General features: G+C 43.7%; 2 protein-coding genes across 8 annotated transcripts in view; both read right to left on the reverse strand.

Moving 5' to 3' along the window:
* Positions 1 to 4,765, reverse strand: part of LOC139571510 (FERM domain-containing protein 6) — a 36,978-nt gene extending 32,213 nt beyond the window's left edge. For all 3 annotated transcript variants that reach the window (XM_071394447.1, XM_071394448.1, XM_071394446.1), the window contains exon 1: positions 4,546 to 4,765. The gene's annotated coding sequence lies outside the window, so the exon portion shown is untranslated. The remainder of the gene's footprint in view (positions 1 to 4,545) is intronic.
* Positions 4,766 to 7,426: 2,661 nt separating this feature from the next.
* fam135a (family with sequence similarity 135 member A) overlaps positions 7,427 to 14,995 on the reverse strand; it is a 62,095-nt gene continuing 54,526 nt past the window's right edge. For all 5 annotated transcript variants that reach the window (XM_071394454.1, XM_071394453.1, XM_071394451.1 and 2 more), the window contains 5 exons: positions 14,294 to 14,391; positions 11,860 to 12,011; positions 10,269 to 10,379; positions 9,992 to 10,105; positions 7,427 to 9,425 (listed from right to left, as the gene is read on the reverse strand). In XM_071394454.1, the coding sequence (XP_071250555.1) occupies positions 9,220 to 9,425; positions 9,992 to 10,105; positions 10,269 to 10,379; positions 11,860 to 12,011; positions 14,294 to 14,391 (681 nt within the window). In that variant the 3' untranslated portion in view covers positions 7,427 to 9,219. The remainder of the gene's footprint in view (positions 9,426 to 9,991; positions 10,106 to 10,268; positions 10,380 to 11,859; positions 12,012 to 14,293; positions 14,392 to 14,995) is intronic.

Genomic DNA, 14,995 nt, shown 5'->3' on the forward strand with positions numbered 1-14,995 from the left:
ATACTTTGTAGAAGCAACTTTGGCGGCAATTACAGCTGTGAGTCTTTTTGGGTAAGTCTCTTAAGAGATTTCTAAGTTCATATCTTTGCCACATTTTTTGCAGTTTTACTTTAGTGCCTTATTGACTGATGTTGAGCACATTTAGGTTAGTATTAGTATTGTATTGTGGAGTAACTACAATGTTGTTGATCCATCTTCAGTTCTCATATCACAACCATTAAAACTGTAACGGTTTTAAAATCCCCATTGGCCTCATAGTGAAATCCCTGAGCAGTTTCACTCCTCTCCCGCAACTGAGTTAAGAAGGACACCTGCATCTTTGTAGTGACTGGGTGTAACTTGTAAGTCGCTCTGGATAACAGCGTCTGCTAAATGACTTAAATGTAAATGTTAAATGTATTGATACACTATCCAAAGTGTAATTAATAACTTCACCATGCTCAAAGGGATATTCAATGTATTCTTTTTACACATCTACCAATAGGTGCCCTTCTTTGCGAAGCATTGGAAAACCTCCCTGGTCTTTGGGGTTGTATTTGTGCTTGAAATTCACTACTCAATTCAGGGATTTAAATCAATTCAGGGATTTAAATCTCATAATAAGTTGCATGGACTCATTCAGTGTTCAATTATAGTGGTTAAAATGATCTTGGTAACCCACACATACAATTATCTGTAAGGTCCCGGAATTTAGTAGTTTTTTACTCCTGAACATATTTAGGCTTGCCATAACAAAGAGGTTGAATACTTATTGACTCAAGACATTTCAGCTTCTCATTTTGTATTAATTTCAAAAGTTTTATACAAATACAATGTCACTTTGACATTATGGGATATTGTGTGTAAATCAGTGACACAAAATCTCAATTTAATATTCAGGCTGTAACACAACACAATATGGAAAAAGTAAAGGGGTGTGAATACTTCCTGAAGGCACCGTACCTGCCACCTAGTCTTATCACTTAATATCCCCATCAAATATTAATCAGAACAGTTACAGTCAGAGCCAGTTTAAGTATGAGCCTCATCTTACACTCACAAACAAGTCTGCAGACAGGGCAGGCTGACGTGTGAAATTACCTCACTCGTCCTCCCCTCCGACATCCCCTTAGTCTAACCAGAGTGACCTCAGAATTGGCATCCAGACCTGGTTTCAAATACTATTTGAAATCGTATAAATAATTTTGTTTAATTTTTGCTTTACCCTGTATGGGATGCCAGGTGGGCGGGGCCAGGTGGGCGGGGTTCCCACTTCACTTTTACCACTTTTCTATCAGGTCCATTGCAACAGGTTCAATCAAGCACAGCTAAAGTATTTGAACGATTTAAAATAGTATTTGAAGCCATGTTTTCCTCAGACCTGGCATCACATGAGAGCAGTCAGCCCAGACATCTGCAAGGCCTTAAATCCCCTTCAAGACTATTATAACCCCTCGTTCTTAGCATGTTCTTAAATGTGCAAAAACAATACTGCACCACCAGACCGCTGCACCACCAGACCGACCGCTGCACCACCAGACCGACCGCTGCACCACCAGACCGACCGCTGCACTACCAGACCGACCGCTGCACCACCAGACCGACCGCTGCACTACCAGACCGACCGCTGCACCACCAGACCGACCGCTGCACCACCAGACAGACCGCTGCACCACCAGACAGACCGCTGCACCACCAGACAGACCGCTGCACCACCAGACAGCTGCACTTTACATGCCATCTGCATCTCAAATGGCACCCTATTCCCTATTTAATGCACTACGTTAGACCAAGGCCCATAGGGCTCTGGCCAAAATTAGTGCACTATATAGGGAATAGGGTGCCATTTGAGGTGCACATTGGACTACTGCACCAATCCACTGTAGTGTTCAAGCCCTTTAATGTGCAAAGAGCTGCCAACGGACTGCGCTGTTTAACATTTTGAACAGTGAAGTGAACACTTCAGTGTACCGGTAGAATCTCGATGAGGGGACTGGGGAAGCATACACACACAGTCGCATGAAACACACAAACACACACACACACAAAACCACCAGACTGAAACTAATCACCTCATAACCATCCAGCATTCCAATTTTCAGATGAGCAAGGCATCCATTTCATGGTGCAGAGACTAGAAACCTTTGATAGAAACATTGAGAGTGATCAACACTACAATCTGGGGGTTTCCAAGGAATATGAGAGTAACATCCAATTATTACACAAGGAGAGAGAGAGAGAGACAAAGAGAGTGAGGGACAGAGAGAGACAGAGAGAAAGAGAGAGAGAGTGAGGGACAGAGTTAGGGAGAGAGATATGTATGGAAGGCTGAGGACGTGGAAATGTGTACAGTGAGGGAAAAAAGTATTTGATCCCCTGCTGATTTTGTACGTTTGCCCACTGACAAAGAAATGATCAGTCTATAATTTTAATGGTAGGTTTATTTGAACAGTGAGAGACAGAATAACAACAAAAATATCCAGAAAAACGCATGTCAAAAATGTTATAAATTGATTTGCATTTTAATGAGGGAAATAAGTATTTGACCCCCTCTCAATCAGAAAGATTTCTGGCTCCCAGGTGTCTTTCATACAGGTAACGAGCTGAGATTAGGAGCACACTCTTAAAGGGAGTGCTCCTAATCTCAGTTTTTTACCTGTATAAAAGACACCTGTCCACAGAAGCAATCAATCAATCAGATTCCAAACTCTCCACCATGGCCAAGACCAAAGAGCTCTCCAAGGATGTCAGGGACAAGATTGTAGATCTACACAAGGCTGGAATGGGCTACAAGACCATTGCCAAGCAGCTTGGTGAGAAGGTGACAACAGTTGGTGCGATTATTCGCAAATGGAAGAAACACAAAAGAACTGTCAATCTCCCTCGGCCTGGGGCTCCATGTAAGATCTCACCTCGTGGAGTTGCAATGATCATGAGAACGGTGAGGAATCAGCCCAGAACTACACAGGAGGATCTTGTCAATGATCTCAAGGCAGCTGGGACCATAGTCACCAAGAAAACAATTGGTAACACACTACGCCGTGAAGGACTGAAATCCTGCAGCGCCCGCAAGGTCCCCCTGCTCAAGAAAGCACATATACATGCCCGTCTGAAGTTTGCCAATGAACATCTGAATGATTCAGAGGACAACTGGGTGAACGTGTTGTGGTCAGATGAGACCAAAATGGAGTTCTTTGGCATCAACTCAACTTGCCGTGTTTGGAGGAGGAGGAATGCTGCCTATGACCCCAAGAAACCATCCCCACCGTCAAACATGGAGGTGGAAACATTATGCTTTGGGGGTGTTTTTCTGCTAAGGGGACAGGACAACTTCACCGCATCAAAGGGACGATGGACGGGGCCATGTACCGTCAAATCTTGGGTGAAAACCTCCTTCCCTCAGCCAGGGTATTGAAAATGGGTCGTGGATGGGTATTCCAGCATGACAATGACCCAAAACACACGGCCAAGGCAACAAAGGAGTGGCTCAAGAAAAAGCACATTAAGGTCCTGGAGTGGCCTAGCCAGTCTCCAGACCTTAATCCCATAGAAAATCTGTGGAGGGAGCTGAAGGTTCGAGTTGCCAAACGTCAGCCTCGAAACCTTAATGACTTGAAGAAGATCTGCAAAGAGGAGTGGGACAAAATCCCTCCTGAGATGTGTGCAAACCTGGTGGCCAACTACAAGAAACATCTGACCTCTGTGATTGCCAACAAGGGTTTTGCCACCAAGTACCAAGTCATGTTTTGCAGAGGGGTCAAATACTTATTTCCCTCATTAAAATGCAAATCAATTTATAACATTTTTGACATGCGTTTTTCTGGATTTTTTTGTTGATATTCTGTCTCTCACTGTTCAAATAAACCTACCATTAAAATTACAGACTGATCATTTCATTGTCAGTGGGCAAACGAACAAAATCAGCAAGGGATCAAATACTTTTTTCCCTCACTGTATATTTTCTGTGGACGCTTGGGGTAACAATAATCTTCGTGTCTTTTTAGAACTAATCATGCAGAAAGCAAAACAGAGAGCTTGAACACAAACAGCCCTCTGTAATATAGTGTACAACACTGTTCTTCAGAACATAGACAAGGGTTTGAAAGGAAGGTGTCATTGAAGGAACCTGGGAGATTAGAGAAACATTTCATAAAGCATATCCAAGTAGCCTCTGAGCAATAGAGGCTATGAGCGCACCTGCATACAAAATAATAATATTCACACTTTCCTTGCTGAATGCAAATGTACATCCAACCTAGTTAAAAGTGGGACATCAATGTGATAGAATTCAATTAGAGAATGATATCACATTGGAGCAGGTGTATGTTTATCAAAATGTATTCGATTCATAAAAATGTATTTATTAGGCAACGTTAGAGCATACTAAGTAGCCTACAAACTAAAATAGTAGCCGAAAGAATGCAATACTGTATTGAATGAATAATGGAGACGTTAAACGCATCATGAACACAAATAAACAAAAACATTAACGTGGAATAGAAGAGCAACAAGTGCTTGCATGTTATGCCAATCGCCGCCCTAAATAGTTAAAAAAGTAACACTTACCGACAGACGAAACCAGCAAACACCTGAATATCTTAAACAAAACGATGTTGTTGAGGTTATCCAGACATAGAAATGTAAAATAACGGAACGTAGTTTGAGAGTTTTGGCAGACAGTGAAAAAGTAACAACATTGGCGTTATGTTGAAAACTTTCCAGCTGCTCCTCCGCTGAGCCAGACGCTACAGACTGGACTATACCAACTGCAATTCATCGAAGGGGTGTATGTTTTAGCATAGTTTAGTATTACATTTCGTTTTCTCACTAAGAACTATATTGTCTATATTTCGCAATTAATAGAACAAATTCGTATTTACAATGACGGCCTATATACTTGTAACAATGTACTTTCTCATACTGACATAACGTCAATGTTAATCAACTAGTTTTGATATTCAATATTAGAATCAAACTACAAGTGTAGACCTTACGGTGAAATGCTTACTTACAAGTCCGTATCCAACAGTGCAGTTCAAGAAGAGTTAAGAAAATATTTACCAAATAAACTAAAGTAAAAAATAATAGAAAGTAACAGAATAAAATAACAATAATGAGGCTATATACAGGGAGGTACAGGTCAGTTGAGGTTCATTTGTGCATGTAGGTAGGGGTGAAATGACTATGCATATTACAATTACATTTGTGTTTGGTTCAATAGGTGAGTTGAGTGTGAAACCAGGATATCCCAAAGTACACGCCATGGAATCACTCGCTATAATTTATTGGACACATTTTTATTGCATGGTAATCTGCATGATTCAGCATGATTGACAGCATGCTAATTTCATTACTCACCACTATAATATGCTAATATAGCTCATCAACGTGTGAAAGAAAATATATTTTTAGAAATATTTAATGGAAATTATAAATTAGACATTCTTCGAATCCAATTAATCAAATTGAAATGGAAAACAAGTCTAAAATTTGCCTCCATAATTTAAATTATATGATAATGTATTTTCTAATTTGATGTTGAAAAATTAAGGAAGTCTAACCTTCCCTAAACTAAAAACACAACCTTGTACCTCCACCATGTCCTATGAGTTAGCCATGGTGCATTCAGTTTCAAGCCTCATTAATTGTCTGGGGAAATAATCCAGGGAATGCAACAATAATGAATGTTTGAGCCAGTCTGGCAGGGTTTACTCCAATAAGAGGCAGATTACCCAGATTAGCATTAGTTCATATGAGATTACAGCTAATTAGGTCCACAGTCCGAGACCATACTGCTGTCTCCATATCAACCTGTTGATTTCTATTGTTATCTAGTTTAGCTAATGGTTGTGATTAGATTTTCTAACAGATGCTTTAATGGTATAGGAGGGTTTCGAGGACACAGATTAAGGCTAGTCTTGAACTAATAGGTAATTTCAAGGGATATTCTCCAGAGTTAGATTACATGTTTAAGCAGTTGCTACTTTCCTGACAATCATCTGACACATATATACTACATAACACCTGTCTGAGAGAAAGAAAACAGCCCCAGTCCTCTTAACAAGCCTTAGACTGTGTGAGATGTTTAACAACTTTGCAGTCTGCTGGTGGACAGGATGTGTAAAAGAGGGTTTGTAAGGCCATGGATGGATAAACTGCCCCCAGGACACTGATCTCTGGACAATACTGTTGACAGACTCACACCTGGTGTTGTTGTATTTTGTTTCCCTGGCCGTTGACCTTTTCTTCAAGTCAAGAAAAGATGGCCATCCATTGTTTACTTCCCGTCATCTCAGGGGGGAGATGAGCCTAATAACACCCCCCCCCCCTCCTCAAACCTCACCACCCCGTCACCCCTCATCTACCACCCTCTGACCCCTATACCCCCACTCCTCTTTCTTGCAGTCAGCTCAACATAGTTTAGTCCCTTTGGAGGAGTGTCTCATTTAGGAACACATTACATCATCCCACAATGCCCCTCTGCTCTCTGAAAGGGGGTGTCGAGAGAGGAGAGACTGGGGTAAAAGGGGAGGCGTTTGTGTAGTGAGTGTGTGTGTGGAGAGGGAGGTCAATCGGGACTCCATTGTGTTACCATGGGAGACAACATTCCTAAAATCAGCTGGTTGCAACAGGCTTTTATAATTTACTCCAAACATGGGCAAGGGAGAGGGGTAAACTAGGCTTGTAGACACTGAATAAATGGCATTTGCCTACGAAAAATGTCCATTCACACATTCCTAGGACGGTTGACTGTCGTTTGTATTTACACCACAACCTCAAATAATGAGGACCGTTCATCCCAAATCCATCAAACATTTCAACCAGAGACACTTTATTTGATGGCGGAATAAAATGGGCGTATTTGTTTTTAGCCTACTCCATTGCCATTTAATTGTCAGCCATCTTGCCGTTGTCATGACAGTTCCATAAGGAGTTGGCATCCAGGCTAGTCCTCTTCAAGTCTAGATAACCTTTTCATCCAGGCTAGTCCTCTTCAAGTCTAGATAACCTTTTCACCCAGGCTAGTCCTCTTCAAGTCTAGATAACCTTTTCATCCAGGCTAGTCCTCTTCAAGTCTAGATAACCTTTTCATCCAGGCTAGTCCTCTTCAAGTCTAGATAACCTTTTCATCCAGACTAGTCCTCTTCAAGTCTAGATAACCTTTTCATCCAGACTAGTCCTCTTCAAGTCTAGATAACCTTTTCATCCAGGCTAGTCCTCTTCAAGTCTAGATAACCTTTTCATCCAGACTAGTCCTCTTCAAGTCTAGATAACCTTTTCTGGAGATGGAATAGATTGAAAAGCATACCACTGCCTATTGTTTTTTTCTCTGGCAGGGAAAGGTGATTATCTTGCAGTGGAATCCACATACACTGCCATCTAGTCAAACATTTGAGTTCTTCACTTTCAACCAAATTGCATAAATGAGCAAAAAAAGACCAACAAATATTTATAATACATTTATTTAATGGTAAAGAGTGCAATGATACAAACCATTTTCACAAAGAAATGAGAAGTTGATTTTATATCTAAAAACAATACTCATGTTAAAAAGCATAAATAATACACCCACCCATCCATGACAGCAAAACATAAATACTCTCCATGAACCAAGATATGTGCTATTCATAAGTACTGACCCTTGGCTACACCCCACCTTTACATCTGGGTCGTATTCATTTGGCACCAGGCGGAAGAAAACAGAAGAAAACAGGGTTCTTGCCTACATGAAGCAAGGCTTTGTTAGAAAATGTTTTGCTACGGTGAGCCCTAATGAACACGACCCTTCTGGCTATAACAGTTGAACAAGTTGATTTAAAACCCCTTGTAATAAAATGTTCTCATGCTTTAATCAAGCAAGGCTCGTATAATGTTCCCAACACCAGGTTGGGTTTAGTGTTGTGCACGATGCTGTAATGGCAAAGTAACAGCATACAGTATAAAACCTAGCTCTGGTCCATTGCGCAACGAGTTGTCTCTTCCCCTGTTCAGGAAGGCTCAGCGCCAACAACCTGCACCGAACGCCCTGGTCCAGAGCTATAGAAAACCGCAAAGCCTTATAAGTCCCAGGCTGCATTGTCCGAGTTACAATCAAATTGATTCCGTTAAGTTAGTTCGACTAGACTGGAAGCCTTTACCTTTGTAAAATGAAAAAATAACACAAATGAAAATTCTGATAGTAAAATATGTACTTAGTAAAAATGACCATCCTCAGTAGAAAATCTGTTTTTTATACAGTTGTGGTGCAAATTAATGCAAGAGTATAATAGTTTGACTTTACGACTAATTTGTTGTTGTTGAAGAAAACGCACCTTTTAAATAAAAAGGTGACGACAATATGAGAAGATGAGTTAGCTCACCATTTTTAGCAGCTACATTTCCAGATCGGTATTGCAATCGTCTTAATAAATGAATGAATGGTTTGAACAAAACCATGTGAAAATATAACAATTTCATAGATAAATAACACTGAAAAGACTACAATGTGATAAGGAAACCCCCCCCCACAAGTACATTCATAAAATCAACTTGAAATCATCCTTTGAAAAATGGAAGTAGAACAATGAAAATAAGGAACATTCACTAACAAACCGATAAAAATAACTAAAAAACATACAAAAAAACACTGATATTAGACTTTTGACCTTCCATATGGAAGCAGATGCATCTATTAACCATACGAGTCAACCAGATACAATATTGAGAATTGGGTTTAGGATGCAGTGAGGTAATATAAGCTACACATGATAGAAATAGCATCACTAGATTGATGGTCTAGTAATTATATTCTATGTATGCTCCATGTTCTCCTCTCTTCCCCTCCAGCCACAGGTTTTACTTGCTAGCCTGGTCCCAGATCAGTTTGTGCAGTCTTGCCAACCTCTATGGTCATTGGGTGGAGATGGGCAGAGATCTCACTTCAGCACCAATGACATGGTCTTAAATGTGTAAACTCCTGCCACCCGGTGACCTCGGTGACCTCCACAGGATACAATGCATACATTTTTTTGGCATGTCAATGATTATAGGAGTTGACCAAAAGGGTCAAAACAGATATGGGACCAGGTTATTGATTGGGAGGCCCCCATTCTCCCTCCTCCAGTCATTTATTTGATTGGGTGGCCACTCCTACTTCCTACTGAAAAAACGTCCCTCCGCTCCAGCTATTGGTTAGATTGGTAGAGCCGCCCACACTTCCCCCCTTCCAGCCATTGGCTGGATTCATATACCCCTCCTCTCCTACTGAAAGAACTTCAGGCCTGCGACCAGGAAGAACTTCTCCAGGAAGATTTCCGAGTCGAGGACGGCGATGTGTGCTGCTCGGCCAATCAGGGAGTTGGCGGTGTTGGGCAGGGCGTGGATGACATCGTAACGCACCAGGTTACAGTCTCTGTTCTGGAGCACCGGCAGCAACAGGTTCTCTATCATCTCTACATATACTGAACCTGGGGGAGGGGAGATGGAAAGTGTGAGAGGGGGAGCGAGAAGGGGGGTGAGAGAGGGGGAGTGTGAGAGGGGGAGTGCGAGAGGGAGGAGGGAGAAGGGGGGTGAGAGAGGGGGAGGGGGAGTGCGAGAGGGAGGAGTGCGAGAGGGAGGAGGGAGAGTGTGAGAGGGGGAGTGCGAGAGGGAGGAGGGGGAGAGAAGGAGAGACAGAAAGGGAGTAAAGAGAAAAAAGGGAGTGACAGAGAGAAGAAGAAGAAGAATAAACTCCATTTAGAAGCGTGTGCATACAGTTTACATCTGGGTTTACACCCACAATCCTGTTGTTGCAAGGGCCATGCTCTAACCAACTGAGCCATACATGACAACAATCAATCAGATGTATTCATCAAGCCATTTCGACATCAACAGTTGTCACAAAGTGCTTAACTGTAACCCGGCCTAGCAAAGACCCAACAGCAAGCAGCAGCGAGAGGAACCAGGCTATTGGTCCAGTAGCTTGTCTACACTGTGAACAAATGGCCTGTAGGACATGTTTTGTGGCCTGCTCTGATAAATATGTAGGGCCCACCTGTTTGTTTGTCCTTCAGGGCTGTCTTACACATCTCTATCCTGGCTGAGTGATATGGGACGTAGCGATCCTGCAGAGAGCCCACTAACACCACGTTGCTGAAGTGATGAAGACCTGCCACAACACATTGACACAACACACCTGTTATTCATGTAACAATAGACAGCAAGCTTCATTTAAATACCCAGGAGAACAGATTGATACCAGGCGTTAACAACGTAACAAATTGCACTGTCAAAAACATCAACAACAATGACCTTTACTCTGCTCAACTCACCAGATTTCTTGCTAAGCTTGTAGAGGAAGGTCTGTCTGGGATCAGAGTGGTCTCTGCAGGTCAGTTGGAGCAGAGAGCCAGACTTCTTCCACTTCTGCATGAACCACAGGCCTGGGAGGGAGGAAGGAGGAGGAATACAGGGGGTAAAGACGGACTAAATCAACCAGGGAGAGGAAGACAATGACTTGTTTCCTTGACTGAGTGTAGCACAGTGCCGTAGTTAAAGGGAAATATACCTTCAACATTTTCACAGTACACTTTCCTGGAATAGTAGACTTTAAAAACATTAAAAACTGTAAGCTAGGAGCTTTTTAAATGTAATGTTGAATCCTGTGTTTTTAAAGTATTGTCTAAATGTCTCCTCTGCTTCCTCCTGCATGCATTGTAGCCTGCCTCAGCCTCACCACTGAGCGCCACATCATTGTCTGGCTCAGTATCCTACTCTCTGTAAAGCAGTTATTACAAATTAGTAGCCTATTGTTTTTGCTCCTTCTGAGGTAGGATCCGTTTAAATGTTAGCTTCTTACATCATCCTTCTAACTGTCTAAGTACCACTAGCCAGAGCCCTTCAGACCTACTGCAATAGAAGTCTCTGCAGGCAGCCACCTGACTGACTGACTCAGCCCATCTAGAAGTGACCAATAGAAGTCTCTGCAGGCAGCCACCTGACTGACTGACTCAGCCCATCTAGAAGTGACCAATAGAAGTCTCTGCAGGCAGCCACCTGACTGACTGACACAGCCCATCTAGAAGTGACCAATAGAAGTCTCTGCAGGCAGCCACCTGACTGACTGACTCAGCCCATCTAGAAGTGACCAATAGAAGTCTCTGCAGGCAGCCACCTGACTGACTGACTCAGCCCATCTAGAAGTGACCAATAGAAGTCTCTGCAGGCAGCCACCTGACTGACTGACTCAGCCCATCTAGAAGTGACCAATAGAAGTCTCTGCAGGCAGCCACCTGACTGACTGACTCAGCCCATCTAGAAGTGACCATCAGTTGTCACACTCATATCCTCATAGAGTCGGTTTTTGCTTGTTTGGTGGATGTCTGTAGACGCTGCAGGAGTCACGGGAAGGTTTTAAAACAGCCTTTTGTACGGCATCTCGCAAACACACTGCGCGCATGAACTAAATAAATCTAATGAGGTAGGATATTTGTCAGATTCGTCAAAATCCCAACTGGTGGCCAGTGGGCCGAATTTGGCCCATGGATGGTTTTATTTGCCCCCCCAAGTTTTCTGAGCAAAAATAAATAAATACAAATCGTGTGCCGAATTTTCATCGTTGGACATAAAAGACGCTAAAAACACCAGGAAAACAGCTCCAAATGAAGTGAATTTAAGAAATCTGTTCCAAAGTATTCCCACGCATATAAGAGACACACATGATCTTATACAAATATAAGCAAGGTTTGAAATTGTTATGTTTTAGTCAAACATATATATTTGTGCTTGTTGCGGTCAATTTGAATATTATTTATAACTGTTACGGCCTCCCCAACCATCCGCTCCAGAAAGTAAACAAATGGTTCCGTGGCTGAATCTAGGTGATGATCCCTGCTGTAGAGGGTATAGTGTAGAGAGACATACCTGTGTTGACCAGAGCAGAGCTGTTGTACAGGGTACCCAGGTGAGGTCCAGACAGAGAGAGGAAGGTGTGAAGTCTGCTCAGGTAACATTTAAACCTGGGTCTGGTCAGTACTGAACGAACTATCAGGTTCCCCAGGGAGTGGCCTACGAAGCTGAGAAACAGAGAATATAGACACAGGTCAGAGATCACGCAGGAGCTCAAATCAAACAAGGTAACATTGAACATGTCGACCCCCACGAATGACGCAGCCCCCATATAGCTTGGGCCAATCAGTGTCATTTTGTAAATGCCGGATCTCTATGGCAAGATGCATCATTCACCCAAGTTTCCTCAGAATTTGGCCAGTGGTTTCTGAGATATCATGAGGGACTAACGTATTAAAGGACCGAGACAGATCCCCCTCCCCGATTTCATGGTGGGGGACAATTAAATATGGCTGGATTTGGAGAGCACTGTTATACACCAGGGGGCATCTCAATAGTATTAAGCTGATTCAACTCCTTGTCTTCTTGCCTCCATCTGCACTGATGGAAAAGGGGTGACTGACTAGACAGTGGGAAAGGGGTGACTGACTGGACAGTGGGAAAGGGGTGACTGACTGGACAGTGGGAAAAGGGGTGGCTGACTGGACAGTGGGAAAAGGGGTGGCTGACTGGACAGTGGGAAAAGGGGTGGCTGACTGGACAGTGGGAAAAGGGGTGGCTGACTGGACAGTGGGAAAAGGGGTGACTGACTGGACAGTGGGAAAAGGGGTGACTGACTGGACAGTGGGAAAAGGGGTGACTGACTGGACAGTGGGAAAAGGGGTGACTGACTGGACAGTGGGAAAAGGGGTGACTGACTGGACAGTGGGAAAGGGGTGACTGACTGGACAGTGGGAAAGGGGTGACTGACTGGACAGTGGGAAAGGGGTGACTGACTGGACAGGGGAAAAGGGGTGACTGACTGGACAGGGGAAAAGGGGTGACTGACTGGACAGTGGAAAAGGGGTGACTGACTGGACAGTGGGAAAGGGGTGACTGACTGGACAGTGGGAAAAGGGGTGGCTGACTGGACAGTGGGAAAAGGGGTGGCTGACTGGACAGTGGGAAAAGGGGTGACTGACTGGACAGTGGGAAAAGGGGTGACTGACTGGACAGTGGGAAAAGGGGTGACTGACTGGACAGTGGGAAAGGGGTGACTGACTGGACAGTGGGAAAGGGGTGACTGACTGGACAGTGGGAAAGGGGTGACTGACTGGACAGTGGGAAAGGGGTGACTGACTGGACAGGGGGAAAGGTGTGACTGACTGGACAGTGGGAAAGGGGTGACTGACTGGACAGTGGGAAAGGGGTGACTGACTGGACAGTGGGAAAGGGGTGACTGACTGGACAGTGGGAAAGGGGTGACTGACTGGACAGTGGGAAAGGGGTGACTGACTGGACAGTGGGAAAGGGGTGACTGACTGGACAGTGGGAAAGGGGTGACTGACTGGACAGTGGGAAAGCCAATTCATGGGTGCTAGAGATCCACTATGTTGCTTCTGCCCATACCATTATTACTTCTTTCCATCAGCGCAGATGAAGAAGAGGAGAGGGACACACTTCAGACTATTGCACCATTAGTAGTCAGACTGGGCAAGAAGAAGAGACAGTGAGGTTGTAGACCTGAAGAACCCATATGTACCTGATCTTAGAGACAGTGAGGTTGTTGACCTGAAGAACCCATATGTACCTGATCTTAGAGACGGTGAGGTTGTAGACCTGAAGAACCCATATGTACCTGATCTTAGAGACGGTGAGGTTGTAGACCTGAAGAACCCATATGTACCTGATCTTAGAGACGGTGAGGTTGTAGACCTGAAGAACCCATATGTACCTGATCTTAGAGACGGTGAGGTTGTAGACCTGAAGAACCCATATGTACCTGATCTTAGAGACGGTGAGGTTGTAGACCTGAAGAACCCATATGTACCTGATCTTAGAGACGGTGAGGTTGTAGACCTGAAGAACCCACATGTACCTGATCTTAGAGACGGTGAGGTTGTAGACCTGAAGAACCCACATGTACCTGATCTTAGAGACGGTGAGGTTGTAGACCTGAAGAACCCATATGTACCTGATCTTAGAGACGGTGAGGTTGTAGACCTGAAGAACCCATATGTACCTGATCTTAGAGACGGTGAGGTTGTAGACCTGAAGAACCCATATGTACCTGATCTTAGAGACGGTGAGGTTGTAGACCTGAAGAACCCACATGTACCTGATCTTAGAGACGGTGAGGTTGTAGACCTGAAGAACCCATATGTACCTGATCTTAGAGACGGTGAGGTTGTTGACCTGAAGAACCCATATGTACCTGATCTTAGAGACGGTGAGGTTGTAGACCTGAAGAACCCATATGTACCTGATCTTAGAGACGGTGAGGTTGTAGACCTGAAGAACCCATATGTACCTGATCTTAGAGACGGTGAGGTTGTAGATCTGAATGTACTGAACTATTTCATCCAACAGCCGGTCTGTCATCTGCTCAAAGTCAGCAAACGTGTCATTCTGTGGGGAAAACAACAAAAAGTCAGACATAAAGTTCTACAGACTGACAAGGACACGGCATTGTTAACTGCACTTGCATAAGAGGATACAGACGAAACTGCACTCCCATGAGACGAAACTAGAAGAAATTCCTATTTACCATCCATTGTTGATTGTCATTCAAGTACGAATGGACTTATATAACGTCCCATAATAATGTGGGGTAAAGAGGCAGATGAGGTAGTGTCGGTTGGTTTAGGTGTCACTCATTCTCATAGTTGGTTTTTGCTTGTTTGGTGGATGTCTGTAGTGTCGGTTGGTTTAGGTATCCCATAATGAGGTAGTGTCGGTTGGTTTAGGTATCCCATAATGAGGTAGTATCGGTTGGTTCAGGTGTCCCATAATGAGGTAGTATCGGTTGGTTCAGGTGTCCCATAAATGAGGTAGTGTCGGTTGGTTCAGGTGTCCCATAATGAGGTAGTGTCGGTTGGTTTAGGTATCCCATAATGAGGTAGTATCGGTTGGTTCAGGTGTCCCATAATGAGGTAGTGTCGGTTGGTTCAGGTGTCCCATAATGAGGTAGTGTCGGTTGGTTCAGGTCCCCCATAATGAGGTAGTGTTGGTT

Source organism: Salvelinus alpinus, chromosome 3 (genome assembly GCF_045679555.1).
Source record: "Salvelinus alpinus chromosome 3, SLU_Salpinus.1, whole genome shotgun sequence".
Lineage (NCBI taxonomy): Eukaryota > Metazoa > Chordata > Actinopteri > Salmoniformes > Salmonidae > Salvelinus > Salvelinus alpinus.